The 15,323-nt window shown below is 46.0% G+C and overlaps 1 protein-coding gene across 1 annotated transcript in view; it reads left to right on the top strand.

The window, feature by feature from the left end:
- The window catches only part of LOC138580811 (active breakpoint cluster region-related protein-like), a 392,929-nt gene that overhangs the window by 187,472 nt on the left and 190,134 nt on the right, over positions 1-15,323 (top strand). The window contains exons 11-12 of the mRNA XM_069651664.1: positions 3,140-3,265; positions 9,703-9,778. Coding sequence (XP_069507765.1) covers positions 3,140-3,265; positions 9,703-9,778 — 202 coding nt within the window. The remainder of the gene's footprint in view (positions 1-3,139; positions 3,266-9,702; positions 9,779-15,323) is intronic.

The raw sequence follows: 15,323 nt of genomic DNA, 5'->3' as shown, positions 1-15,323 counted from the left end.
ATCAAGTTTAGTAAACACAACAGAACCTTGGACAGCCTCTAGAATCTCTGATATGATAGGCATAGGGTATCGATCTTTTATGGTCACTCTGTTTAACCCCCGATAGTCGATACAGGGCCGCAGCTCCTTGGTGTCCCGTTTGGGTATGAAAAACAGAGAGGCCCCAGCGGGGGATTTGGAAGGTCTTATGAGTCCATTTGCTAAATTATCATCAAGGTAACATCGGAGTACGGCCTTCTCCGATACAGAGAGGGAATACATCTTCCCAAAGGGGACCAATGCTTGTGGCACTAGGTCGATACCACAATCCTCTGGGCGATGTGGAGGAAGTTTAATGGGGGTCTGCTCCTGAAAGACTTCATTGTATTCTGAAAGACATTCCGGTATGCAATGGATGGAACTGCTTTCAACAGCAGACATGGTCTTAACAGTTGCGAATGTTGGTTCTGGAAGACATTCTCGTAGGCAAAAAGCGGAATGGAAACTTAGTAGATTCTTAGACCAATCCACCGTTGGGTTGTGTTTCCTGAGCCACCCAATTCCTAAGATGACAGGGAAGTGGGCCGCCCGTATAATGTCGAACTTTATGATTTCAGAATGCTGGTGAATGGACACCTGAATCTCCTCGGTGGTGTGAGTAATGAGTCCTGAACATAGGGGTGTACCGTCCACTCCTTCAACCTTTTGGTCCTCCTTTTTTTCAATCCTTAGCAGACCCACCTTATCAGCCCAAAAGGTGTCAAGGAAGTTTCCAGCCGCCCCACAATCCAGTAGAGCCTGCGTCTCTACCTCTCTCTTCCGGAAGCAGAGCTTTATGGCAATCACCATGAGACGCACATCTTCACTCATCTGAGATGAGGCCACAGAAAGTGTAGTGTAGGAACAAGGTGTAGCCCCTCGATAGTCTGTTCCACTGATTATCGAGGGCGGTCGTTTCCCGATCTCCTTGGGGGCACATCGGGACAGTCTCTCAACAGATGGTTGGCGGCTCCACAATATAAACAAAGGTTCCCTTCACGTCTCCTCTTCTTTTCTTCGGCAGTCAATGGAGATCTGGTGCTTCCGACCTGCATGGGTTCATCTCTGGTGGGACGCGATCCATGTGAGGAGGAGGCGGGGGGTATATCCAAGAAAGAATGTGGACCTCGAACCTTTTTCCTTTCGTTTCTTCGTTCCGTCAGGCGGAAATCTATTCTTAGAACTGCAGTTTGAAGATCTAAAAAGGTTTCTGGGCGCGGGATCCGGGCAAGCTCATCCTTGAGATCTTCTCGCAAGCCCCGGCGGAATATGGCATACTGGGCCTGCTCTTGCCAACCTGCCTCTGCAGCGAGTTTCTTGAAAGTGGAGATATAGGATAGTAAGTCGGTACTCCCTTGACGTACATCCAGCAAGTCTTCGCTAGCCACGTGAGAGCTTTCGGTTCGCAAAAAGGTGTGTCGCAGTAGTTCCTTAAAGGCCGCATAGTCCTGCAACACTGGGTCTGATAGGGATACCAATGGAGTAGCCCATGCCAAGGCGTTTCCCGTCATGTGCGTGATCATGAAACCCACCTTGGAATGATCTGTGGAAAAGGCATTTCTGCGGAAGGTGAAATGAATATTACAGGCTTCCAGGAATTCCTTAACCTTTCTTTCCAAGCCGTCGAATTTACCTGACACCAGGGGTAATGGGGGTAAATCAGTTGTCTGTTGTTCTCTTGCAGCTACTCTTTGTTGGAGCGCCACGTTGTCAGCTTTCAGTGTTTGGACTTCTACGTTGAGGGTTTGGACAGCTGTCACCAGCTCTTGCAGTTGTTGTGGCGTAGCCATGTCTTCTTTCGGGCGTTGCAAACTATCAGGACTGGCTCTATGGGCTACGGGACTTGCTAGGTGATCAGCTATATCTTCGTCTTCACTCGATTGATAACCCTCCCCAATCTCTTCCTCCTCACCTGAATAGTCCAGTTTCTTCCGGCGGGTAAGTCCAATGTACGGCTTCTTCTTTTTTAGAAGATATGGTCTACCTCGGAAAGAAGCCACTGTGACTCCCAGACAGAGAAAACCCACGGTGACTCCCCTCCGCGACAGCCAGAGGGGAAAAAGCCACTGGAACGGCAAAAAACCCCTAGATCATATGTAGTCGTAAGGTTGTGGAAGTCGTCGGCACTGTAGTAGGTTGAATGGTCCTTCGCCGAAAATCCAGGAAATAGTAAGGTCGGCGTGATTCCGTAAATCAAGGGAAATGAATAGGGCGGATTACAGGAGGGTACCCCTCGGGGTGGAAGACAAGAGTGAACGGAATATCCGGGAGACAGAGAATCCTAGAGCGAAGAAATCTCAGCAGAAAATCAGCACGGGAACAAAACACAGGAGAAGGCACACAGGATCCAAAGAAGGGGGGGGGGCCCATAGGGACCGGGAGGAGGAGAAAAAACAGGAAGAGTAGGGAAGGCGTGATAGCAAGGCAGACTATCAGATGGAATACTAGCGCAAGCAACAGGGTGAGGAATGAACACAGTTGCAACGCGCCGAGCCGCCGGCAGCCGAGTGAGATATACAAACGGCGGCGGCCATCTTGAAAACAACTAGACCGAGTCTGGTAGGTGAGGAGGAACGTAATGGAACATTTTAATGGCGTCCTTGTTTCCACCTTCGCCACAAACGCCAGTCGCCGGCGGCAGTGACAGATGGCATTAGGGGGCTGGTCTCATGGTTGGTGTTGATTGTAAGTTGGTCACTTTCCTCTTGATGACAGGGCTGTTAATTTTTTGGTGTAAGGTTGTTTTCTTCCTTGTGCTGATGATTGATTGGTACCTTTTCTCAGGTTGCTGATGGATTGGACCTTGTTTGGCGATGAAGGTGGTTTTGTCCCTTATCATTTGTGCATGGCAGACAGGTTAATCTTTTGGAGTTAATTGTGGATTGTTCCATTGTGTGGTATCGATAGTTGGTCTGCCTCTTGTCTGGTGTTAATGGCTGTTGGTCCGTTGTTTGAGGATGATGCTTGGTCTCCTGTCTGGGGTTGATGCTGGGCTGATCCCTGTCTTGTGTTAATGATGGGAGGAATCATGCATTGATGACTCCTTTGTTTGCCTTTGCAGACTAGTTGGTTGTACATGTGTCTGGAATTTCTAGTCCTGTTGTCCCATTGTCTGTTTCAGAGGCTCAGCAGAGGGATCATCACTCGGGTGATGGAAAAAGCCAAGAGGAAGCTGGTAGATAATGAGCTGTGGCTGCTTCGAAATGCTCCCAACATTCCCCTCAACATCCACAGCAAGAATGGCAAGGTAATTGTGTAAGGTTTGGGGTGGGAGGTTATGGGCATGTGGAGGGGCCCTGTGAGATTTCTAAGTGGTTTCTTCAACCATATTTACCTTGAACACCTTTAGTTCGACTCCAGCTGTTCATACATAAATAAATGTATATACATTGTTTTAAGGAGAGTCCCCCATGCACCTCTCTCCCATCTACATCACCCCTCTCCCACCCAATACCCCCTATAAACTGTGAGGGTTCAGAAGTAGGAGTCTGACACACAGGCGACATGTTGTGGATTGTAGACTTTTATTTCAAACCAAAAGACAAGGAAACCCCTAACTGTCCCTATTTCTAAGAGGGGTTTCCCTGCCTCAAATAAACCAAGGGCTCTGTCAAGAGGTCTTGTCAAAAGTAAAAGGTCCACTGTCGTGTCAGAAACCTATTTCCTTACCTTACATTCTAAATCAACTAAAGAAAAAGGATGATCTTCTTAGTTTGGAATAATGTATATCCCTCTGAAAGATTCCCCCAGCTTCAGTTAAAAGGAAAATTAAGTGTTCTTCGTTAAAGGCAAGGGATTAAAACACAGTCAGCCAGTCATCAAGCTTTATTACAGCGTTAGCCAAAAAGCAGCAAATAAATACAATAGGCAATCACAAAAAATAAACTGACTGCCAATATTTGCAAAAGAAGAGCACATTCAAGAATTAAAATCAATAAAATACAAAATGATCAAACGTACAATTATTCATAAAAATGTGTTCAGCAAATAACAATTGGGGTGAACATGATTCAAGTCAGAACATAATCAAGATCTAATTAAGACACTGTTATGGCATCACCCATTTTAATTTGCTTTAGCCATGCCCTGCGGATCTATTTGGATACAAAGTATACTGTTGGCAGGTTACTAGTATCTTGGCAGTAAGCTAGAGCATCATCAACATGGCGACATTTCAGCCAACCTAAAGAGTGAGAGCAGATATTTCACACATGTAGTACTTGTATCCCACACAAAACAGCAAGAAATGGACACTGGATTCATCACTAGCTCCACAGACCAGGCAAGATTTGCCCCTTGACCCTCACCAGTTCTGCGTAAACGATGCCACTTTTAGGGTGTAAAGGCGAAACTGCATGTATAGCGATAGAGCATTTTGCTGGCTAATCATGTCCAGATAGGGTTCAAAGCCCAAATCAGACTTGTGTAATAAATACGGCAAGCCTGTGCTAAGAGTGGTACATTCCAATTCCAGCCTGCAACGGGAGAGGGCACCGCCCGCACATTTGGTCTTTTGTCTCGATTCTCCAGTCAACATTTAGGGTTTTCTCTATTATTGATTCAGGTTCAATTTAAGAAGTTCTATTTTCACAAACTGGAACCAGGGAAGAGGCTTGGATCCCGCCAGCGTCAAGACATGCACCAATGCATCCTTGTATGCAACTAAATCTGACGAGCTCCAACTCCTCGTCCAGTACAAGAGGGGCTTCAACCTGGCTTGATTTTCAACCGGTTGTAGGTCGCATTCCATGTGTATGCTAGCACTAGGCAAAGAAGCTAGTAACATAGGTCGCGTTTTTAAATCAGCAGTGCTCAAGGATTTTACTCCCACATGTCCCCAAAGCTCAACCCCATATAATGATGAGGCAATTGCCTTCATCCAGTGTAAGAATAGGGCTGACTAATGGCACCACTATGATGAATATGATGGATTCATCCCGTGCCGCCACAGTATTTTTCAAGGGAATTTGTTGCTTTAATTACCTATTGCAACCACATTCCATTGTCTGTGAATCCCACACCCAGGTACTCATTAGATGAGACCTGTTCTAAAGTGGTTCCAAGTGTCAAGCTTCAAGGGTTGCCTGAGCGAGGCCTGAAAACTAATACTTTAGTCTTCTCTTTGTTAAGCCCTAGGCCCAATTCGTTACACTTCCCAGTGAACTAAGTCAGTATGCTCCTGATGCCCATTGGAGATGTGGCCAGAAGCACTGTGTCATCTGCAAATTAAAATGCAGGAAAACTGGTGCTACCAAATGTAAGCGGATCAAGGTGCTTCCAACTCCTCAAAAACCTCATTAATATAGATGTTAAAGATGAAGGGGGTTAGTACACAGCCTTGCCTAATGCCTCTCTGCACCGCTATTGGGCCCGTCAACTCTCTCCCAGGCCCTAGCGTACAAGCGCTTTATTGTCAGAGTACAATTGTTGGATTGGGATCAGAAAAGCTTGAAGGATACTTGTATTGTTGAACACATTCCACAGAGTCTCTGGGCACACTGTCAAAGGCGGTCTCAAAACACACAAAGACTGCATACATCCCGACTTGATCAAGGACTATATATTTTTCCAGGATTATGTGCAGTCGGAAACACTGATCTATTGTACTGCACCCTTTCTGGAAACCGTCTTGTAGATGGCTGATAAATCCTGCTGAATCTACCCAGACCTGTAATCTCTCCAGGGTAACTTAGGCAAAACCTTTCCTTGCCCCATCCCAGAGCAATATGGGGCAGTAATTCCCAAGGCCCTGACCCCTTCTTGAAAATCAGGACTATTTCCGCATTGCTCCATGATCTTGGTGTTGCACTACTCTCCATCGCTGCGTTAAAATCACAACACAGCAGAGGGGCCCATATCAGGGGTTCATCTTTAAGCAGGTCCACAAGGATCTTGTCAAGGACTGGTGCCTTGCCCCCAGGTTGTGCTTGGATCATGCTTTCTACCTCCCTCTCTGTGAACGCCAAGGTGTTTACAACCGAGGAGGAAACATACTCTGGTTGTTGGTGTTCCTCACACTGGTTCGCCCTGGTTTGGTACAGCTCCGCAAAGTGCTTGTGCAGATGATATACTGCATTGAAAGGCATAAAGAATATTAGAATCCTTCCCTGCAACCATTTTTCAAGACAACTGGGAGTCACCATTTATGCATGCCAGATGCAAGTCGTCCATCTGTCCTGATGAAGGCTATCCTTTTCTTCGAAGTCAGGGATTTATAGGCAGCTCTAAGGTTACGTAGCCTTACTTTGTCAACTGCTGTACCCTCCCTGAGGCAGCACAATAAATTGCATTTAGCCATTCTACATTCCTTGTCAAACCACCAATCCTTCACTAGCTCCTTGTCCTTGATCTGTCTAGCAGGCTTGATAAATGCTGTCTAAAGGCTTTTCACATGGTTTTATAACGATCCAGGACTAGTTTGACACCAAGTGAAGGGGTGCAAATTGCTTCAATATCGCCCAAGATAGTTAAATACATCTTGGGTCTGGAGTTATTTCTTAGCACATTCCCCCATTTTACCCTTTGTGTTGCAATGCCAAAAACCTATATCTCTACAGATCTGGAGGGATTAGATGAATGTTCTGCCGCCCAAGAATCTAATTTTATGGAGCTTGTAAGGGGCGTGTGGCTTGTGGTCATTCTCAATACAGTCCAAGAGAGAGAAGCTTACCATCGAGGGCCACACTTCAACATTTATCCAGATAAAATCTATTCGCAAGAAGCCATTTGGCCAAATGGATGTAAGCCCCGGAGGCTGGTCCATTCTATATCGGCCATTACAGGCTCTCAAGTCCATATTATTCAGAATACATGCAGCATTGATTGCCTGTGGGTGGGTTCTTCAGGGGTAGTCGGCTATCAGTGTAGGGATTCCCCATGCAGAGTCCTGGTCAACCCACAAGCTCTCTCAGTGGTTCAATTTGCAGATTTAGGTCACCCATAGCCAGAACAAGGGAATTTCTTCTGGCTTGGGCATCTGAAAAATCAAATATCTCCTCCATCAATACAATCAATTTATTTGCGGAAAACCCTGTTCTTCTATTATAAATATTGAATAAGTGGGCGGTCTTGTTGTTTCTAGTTGTTATTATAAGGTGTAAGTGCAGACAGACTGTGAGAATGTCCACAATTGACCAATCAAGGCCAGAGGCTACCCATATTAACAGCTTCCTCTGGGGCCGTTGACAGCAGGTATAGAATAGGCACTGTATCCCTGAATTACCACCACTTCCCTGGCCCAATTTTCCTGAAAGTAAACACTTTTGAATCCACGGATGAACTTAAGTCAGCTTGGGACATCTAAATGTTTGTTGATGCCAGCTATATTCCAGGACAAAATCCTCCCTGTTGAATGTAAGTGAGCAGGGGCAAAGACTCAAAAGACTTGTTTGATTAACTCTCCAAGAAAATAAAATATTTTATCTCCACAATATCACTTAGCGTGCCAAGAGAATGTTTTCCTTCTCTTGGCTGTCACGGAATGTTCACAACACACTAGAGGGTATGACTCCCTTCCAAAGTTTAAGACCTCTTGTGGCATCAAGAGATTGAGTCCTCTCCTGGCTTTTGCAAAATGTTCATAAAAGCACCGTGGGGTATGCTCCCTTCCGCTGGTTTCAAATATCTTATAGTGCCAAAAGATTGAGTATCTTCTCTTGGCTATTTGCAAAGTGTTCATAAAGCACCAATGAGTATGACTCCCTTCCCCTGGTCTTGCTACCATCTTTGTTTCACAGTTGGCCAAATATTTGCTTTTACTGTGTTCATGAAGCTGTGTCAAAGGTAATGCTTCCTTTCTCTTGCTTTACTTTAGTACTTCCCGTCAACCTGACTCCCTTCCCTGTCAGGCACTGTGATTCTTAATATTGGTGAAGTTACTTCAATGGGTGCGTGTCCCAGACAAGTGTGCGCAATTCACCTGGTATACTCTCCTTCCAGGTACTGTTGTTATGAGGATCAACAAAGATGCTTTATGGGTGCGAGTCCCAGACTCACAGATACAGTCCACCTGGAATACTCTCCTGCCAGGCACTGTGACTACGTTGGTAAACTTGGAGGCCTTGGTCGCCTTTATGTGGGTGGGTGCCAGACTCGCACATTGTTCTCTTCATATTCAGTCTCCCTGGTATACACCCCTGCCAGATACTGAGACTATAATGATTAACTTTGATGCTCTCACATCATTTTGTATTCTCAGGGTTGGGGTCCCAGAACCATGATTCTTGTTTCGCTCCAGGCTCCCAGCTTCTACACCATTGCGTTGGGCCCCTTTTGCCTCTTCTCACACTTACATACCTTTCTCTGTGGTCCGATATGCTCTCAGGGCTTCCATAATGCTTCTGGCCACCTCAGTGTTTCCTCACTGGTCAGCAGTCCACCTTCTGCTTGTGGCGGCTCCACAAGAGAAATGTCCTTCCAGCGACCATGATTCCTGCTCCGCATGTTCATTGTGCCAACGGGGCACCAGGAGCTGCTTCCTCCTTCTTCGTGGAGCAGTCCCTTGACTCTGGACCCTCCTTGTGGCAGCATGCTCTCTTCGTTCGTGGTGTCTCGGTCTGCCTTCTCTCCAGCGCTTCCTTCTCTGGACTCCTGGTTCCGCCAGGGAGGACTCAATGTCATTCTGAGGACTTCCTCACTTTTCATACATCGATCAAGTCATATTGATTAGACTGTTCATTTTAGTGCTGCGAGTTACTTGTTAGTACTCTGTGCCTCTTCCTCATCTCAGTCCTTCCTATAGTGGAAGTATAATAGAAACACATGGGAACAGTGCGAATGGTACTGGTATGGGTTTGTGAGGAAGGTGAGCTAGGGTAAGGTGGGTTATGGGGATACCATGTTCCCAGGTCATCACTAGTCCCATAGGTGGCTCCCCTCCCCATGAGATCCACCTGCCGAGTAACACCCCCAGGGGGGCTGTTGGGTAGCAGCCTCACCTCTCTGGCTTCATGGGAAGGGGCTCACCCTAGGGGAAAGTGACGACATCCAGAGATTCGTCACAAAACATACATAAGTATGTATGTTGGTTGTAAAACCAACAAGTTGAACTAAAGGTGTTCTCAGAAATCGCACATGACCACTGTGAGGACTGGGAGATCAAGAAGTGCAGTGAGTGTAGGGCACCAATAATGGTCTTACGGAGTGTATGCCAAGGATCTCGAGGGACGAATACTGTAGTTTAGTGTGTGTAGGGCAAGAGGGCAATGAGGGCAGAGTAACATAACTGATGGGCAATGAACAGGCTCTAAGAGGACAGGGTAGTGAGGTGGAAATCATGCATTCTTTTGCTTGGCAATGAAGTAAAGAGATGGTGCTGTTCACCTTAGCATGTCATTTTTTCACTCTCAACCTCACCACATCTTTTTGCTTTTACTTGGGGGTCTTCTACAGGGAGAGACAGAAAAGAAGAGACAGGGCAGTCTGCAGGTAGGGGGCAGAAAGGATAGCATGCACAGGAATACACTGTGAAAAGAATGCTCAAGTAAGGTGACCATGGTCCAGGGACACACCCTCTCACTCCTGTCAAGAGGTGCTCTCCCAGCGAGGAGGTCACTTATTTGAAAACTGACAAACTCTGATCCACCTCCTATGAAACATTGAAGAGTAATGCCCCAGCCACCCCTCCTCTGTTTCCTATTCCATGCAAGGGGGGAAGTTTCAAGTCCTCTTTTTTTCTCTCCTCAGATGTTCACTGTCCTTCTGTCTTCGGAATATGAGCTGCTGGAGTGGAAAGAGCAGATTGATCAAACCAGAAACAGAAGTAAGATGTCAAAACGCAAACACTGCCCGCCTTCCAGCTGTTTACTCTCCCTCCTTCATACCCTTCTCTTGAAATGTCTTTTTCTTCATTCTGTATCACTAGAAAGTATAATTTGTCACACCCATAGAACTTCTACAACACTTTTAAGATTTGCAGGAGACGTCAATCAGGTTTATGCTGGCTATGTGACTGTACACTCATTGAGGAGTCATGGGGCCTTATACAAATGAGTGGCTTTGATCCCAAGCAATTGTGCCGTGAAAGATTGGTTACATCATCATTCATTGGACACCTTTGACATAATTTGTATTTGAAGTGAATGTTGTATCCCCAAAAGAGTATATAGACTAGTTATTTATCTTCGTAATGTTATGATAGGATATGATAAGGCATTTATAACACGCCTATACACAAGTGTTTCAAAGACAACGATCTTACTAGACCAAGTGACATTGAGATTGCACAAGTGCAGGGGACGGGGGAAAGTGCGGGGGGCAGGGGGCAGTGGAATACATAGGATCAACAGTAAAGAATAAATAAAATAAATGTTCATTCTGATGGACTGTGCATTAATCTCAGATTCCTCATCTGTGAAATGTCAACACGCGTATAGGTCTGGACAGGGGTGTTGCTAGGTCTGGAAAAGACCCGGGGCTACGCTGATGTCAGAACTGTTGGGACTGGGGGTAGCTAGCCTTTTGGCTGTAGCTCCTGAGATTCTATCCGGGGCTACAACCAAAAGATCAGGGGCTATAGCCCCCTTAGCCCCCCCTAGCAACGCCCCTGGGTCTGGATATTTTCCCCAGAGTTACTGGGTGGCATCCTGTGGCACTGCTTCATGCTTCCAGGGCATCAGGGGCCCCTCTTGTGCCAGAAGTGTCACCCTTGATAAATATATAGAGCCATGTGCATCCTCTGACATCATTTCCACCCTGTCCACAGTTCCAGACACTGAGGAACAAAAATAAATTGCCACGTCAAAAAGATGAAAAACAAGTTGCAAACAATATTTGGAGGTGTAGTTGAGCAGGTCGATGAGGAATCTGTTGGTGGAATTCTGTATCCATCAGAAAGATTATTACCTCAGGAAAGTCACTTGATCTTCTAATGGATACATTCCTCTCCCAGGCTTGTCATCTTTGAAAGACTCCCAAAGCCATAGCTAGAGGCTGGAGCGGAAAGTACAAGGAGGTACGTCTATACCAGAATGTTTCAAAGCTGAGCGCGCAAATGGATCACCCTCAGCAGCCTTGTTAAGCAATGCCCATGTTGCCCCATGCCAAATGTCCAGAAATGGAACCCCTGTGCAATGCAGATGTTGATGCTGGACCTCTGTTAGAATGGGCCCTCTGCCCTTCATGACATGAATGCCTCTGTGAAGTATCCTACAGCAGATCATGGAACATACAACCACCCATCTCGAAATAGTTTGTTTTGCAATAGCTTTCACCTTCACAGGACCAGCAAAGCACATAAAGAAATGATCCTTCATCTGGTACTCCTTTCTTCTGAACACATGAACGGTTCCCTCCATTTAGATAAATGGAGGAGGAGGAAAGAACAAAGATGATGAATTGCCTGCTACAAATAAAATTCGGAAACTACATGGGGGAAAAATGAGGGATTAACCCTCAAGGTAACCTCTTCTTTGAAAAACACCATAAAAGGCAGTGAACACACACGGATCCTTCAGCTCAGAGACCCTCCTAGCAGAAGTAATATCTACCAGAAAGGCTACATAAAGAGTAACGAACCTCAAGGGGCATAAATGCACAGTGCTGAATGGAGTGGCCATCATGAATGTCAACACTAGATCTCAAGAGGATTACTTAGACTAGAACTTTCAGAAAGTGGACCACAATTGGAATGGAAAAATGTGACAACTATTCGGGAGTTCTCTTCAAAACAGAAAGGGACGCAGGATAGCCCTTCACAGTGCCAATATTAAGGCCTGCTTTGATCAAGAACAACAACGTTACCAATGGGACATAACCACGGATCTTTGTTCCCCTCATGGCACCAACTGGAAAACTGTTGAGATTGATTAAGTAGATTCGTACCGAGAAGATAGTATCATGCCAAGAACCTCCTCAGATAGGTCCCAATTTTGGTACATTAACCTCTCAACATGCCAGACATGAAAGTTCAGCTGCTGGCATCCCGGGGGGAATTATTCTGCCACATGCCTTCATAAGAAAATCCTCTCCCCATTGCATTCCCCAAGGAGCAGACAAAAACATACTCAGCAGGGCTAGGTACTAAGTTCTCTGTGCCCAGTCCAGGGTGATTAAAATCATAGTCAGACAGAGTTGCTTGTTTCAAATTTCCTTAACACCGGAGGAATCCGCGGGAATAGGAGTAGTGCATACATCACTCACAACTCCCACTGATCACTAATGCAAGCCTCAAGAGCGCCCCCTGCAGGGAACACCCTGGAGGAAAAGGTCTTGCACTTCTTCTTATTGCTGGATACAAGCAGGTCAATCTATCTGAGGAAAACCTCATAGGGGAACATATCCTTCACAATTTCCCCGTTCAGCTTCCACCCAGGCGATACCCCCGTAAGCTTGCTGAGTGCATCCCATGGACATTCTGCCTGACAGGTGGCCTTCTGTCCTGGACACCTTGTTTTCTATTGGCCAAGGAGCGTAGCCTCTGTACACATTCCTGGTGACCCAACACTGCCTTTATTGTTGATCTAATGCATAGTGGTGATACTATCCATCAGCACCTGGACATCATATCCCTAGTTAATGGAAAATTAGAATAATGTATCACTGTCAGCACCAAAACCTTGATGTGAAATCGTTTTTTGTGACATTCCCACAGACCAAAAGACCACTCACTGAACAGTCTTGAAGATGAGCTCCACAGCCCCTCAGGGATGGATATGTCTCCAGAGTGATGGAGGACTATGATTAGTTAAACAGATTCCCACGGAAATGGTTGGCTGGGGAACCCACCACTGAATGTCCTGGCAAATTTGAGGGGCAGCTCAGAGAATATTCTTCATCTCTTTGTGACTTGGGAACTCCACAAGAACCACTCCAATAACCACACATGCACCCCAAATTCTAAAAACAAGAAGATGCAATAAACCATGAGGGTTTACGGTTTCAAGAAGGCCTCAGCTGGAACTGTGCTGTCGTGGTTTGTATGCCTGTCAAATTCTGCGGGAAGAAATGCCATGCTTTAGGTTATGTCCAGATTCTCCCCTATGAGCTGGAGGCTCCTGTAAGGGCTAAAGAAGGGATTGTTCTCATTCAGAGAAAATCCTAGGGAATTGATAACGGAGCACTTCGTCCTGAGGTCTTTAACCTCTCGGCCTTCTGATCTATCATAGCAGTGGGATCAACTGACAACTCAAGACTCAGAAGGTGTACAAGAAAGAGGTTTATTTCACAACAAGAGTGAGCCAAGGCCTTAGAGTGGACTGAACATAAACACTGTGATTTACCAAAGAAACAAAGGAATAGCAATTCCAGATTGCTTTAGGATCATAGTCTGTTATTGTGTCCCTCTCTTCCCTTGGGTTCAACCTCCTGGCTGTCAAGTAAAACTTAGCTACGAATCTGAGGGGTTTCATCTGTCCCCTTCATTTCTTTCTTGGCTTGGCTGAGTGTTAGCTCTTTCTTTGCTTGGTATGGATGTTATTCTCCTGGGTGGTCATTTCTACCTGTCAAGGTTCGTGGGGCTCTTGAGTCATCGATCAGGGCTCCTTGTTTGAATGATTCTATGCCAGATGTTCCTAGGACTGGGAATGCAAGGACACAGGCACCAAAGCATTGAGGTGGAAGGTGACCAAGCAGGTGTGGGGTTCCTTCTCCTGACCTCCCTTGCTCTTCCATATCCCATCCACTGTTGTGCTTCCACCTACCACCTCCATAAAGAATTGCAACAATTGGGTCCTCTTCGCCCCTTTTCTTGGCTTGCGATCATCATTTCCTACTTCCTCCTTCTTCCTTAACCTCATTCCTCCTTTTGACATAATTCACTAGGGACTCTGTACAAACCATATCTGCTTTCAAAGCTTCTCTTCTCTTTCTCTTTTCCTCCTCCCATCCTTACTCTTCTCTCCAGACTTCCTCCTCCTCAGGTATTATTAATTATTCACCCTCCTTGGCTCCTTCAATACAGCCGTCCTCTTTGTCCTCTTCATGACAGAATGCTATCATGTGAGGGCAGGATAGCTTGTGTTTTTTGGATTTTTATCAAATAAAATTATGTGGGAATTCTGTTTTTGAAAGGGGTGTCATACAACCAGAACCACCTTTCATAAATGCTCCATGCTAAAATAATAGCCTTTGCTGACACCCTGTGGCACAAGGACAGCTCAAAGGTTGCATGTGCATTCCTGACAGCTGCTGGAACACAAAGTCACAGCAGCCAGAAGTGCCGTTTTAATAGTCTGCACCACTGATTCAAATTAAGTAATTTTGTAAGTGTACCCTAGTCAGCCTTGTGACACAAGTTGAACTAAAGGTGTTCTCAGAAATCGCACATGACCACTGTGAGGACTGGGAGATCAAGAAGTGCAGTGAGTGTAGGGCACCAATAATGGTTTTATGGAGTGTATGCCAAGGATCTCGAGGGACGAATACTGTAGTTTAGTGTGTGTAGGGCAATGAGGGCAGAGTAACATAACTGATGGGCAATGAACAGGCTCTGAGAGGACAGAGTAGTGAGGTGGAAATCATGCATTCTCCAAATATATGCCATGCCTGGTAGTGGCATGGTGGCTGCTAGAGACACACAATTATACAGCCACAGCAATTTGATATCATACCAGTGTGAGCTTGGTGAGCATGGCTCAACTATGACATGGCAGTATTTCTATACCACTGCCACGTGGGACAGTTGTCAGGAAGCTGCCTCTTTGATCCACCAGGAGACGACCAACGCATTCCTCCCAGGACACAGGATCTCCTTGAAATCAGTGCTTTACGGGCAGCACTGACATAAAGCCTCGCTCACACTAAGGTACTGACCACTGGAGTCCCTTTTGAAGTCAGCAGACATGAGAAGGGTGTGGAATGTGATCAGCCAGAGAAGAGAGAGAGGCTGAGAGGGAGGTTCCACCAGATTGTTTTTTTCTAGGGCTCTCTACAATTTCTGCAGATGATGCACACTAGTTACGATGTAAGAAGCCAAAGGGCACATGTTACAACAGTCTGCATTGAACCCCTTACAGCAGACCTGCATTGGACCAATCCCATGTGAGTTTTTCCTCTATTAGGAGGGGAGTCCCCCTCCTTATGTGATTCATCTTTGGACTCTCAAGCCAAGAAAAGGGGTTCAATGGACCTTTGTTGCGAATACAATCTCTTCCAAAGTCATTTCCAAAGGAGGTGAAAACAGAAGGCATCCACGGCAAAGGTAAGTACTTCTCCCTATCCATCCCCAGGTAACCGTGTGGTGGCTTGCTGTGGACCAAGGCTTATTGGCTGTCTGTGCACTGAATCAAGGATCCTGCTCACTGGAGGTGAATAGTTCACTTTAGGTGCCAGAAAACGTCCCAGAGTGGAAGTGCAGTACTAAAAGACTC

This window comes from Ambystoma mexicanum, chromosome 3p (genome assembly GCF_040938575.1).
Source record: "Ambystoma mexicanum isolate Mex_15411 chromosome 3p, UKY_AmexF1_1, whole genome shotgun sequence".
In the NCBI taxonomy this organism is placed as follows: domain Eukaryota; kingdom Metazoa; phylum Chordata; class Amphibia; order Caudata; family Ambystomatidae; genus Ambystoma; species Ambystoma mexicanum.
This window is presented reverse-complemented; position numbering and strand designations above follow the sequence as displayed.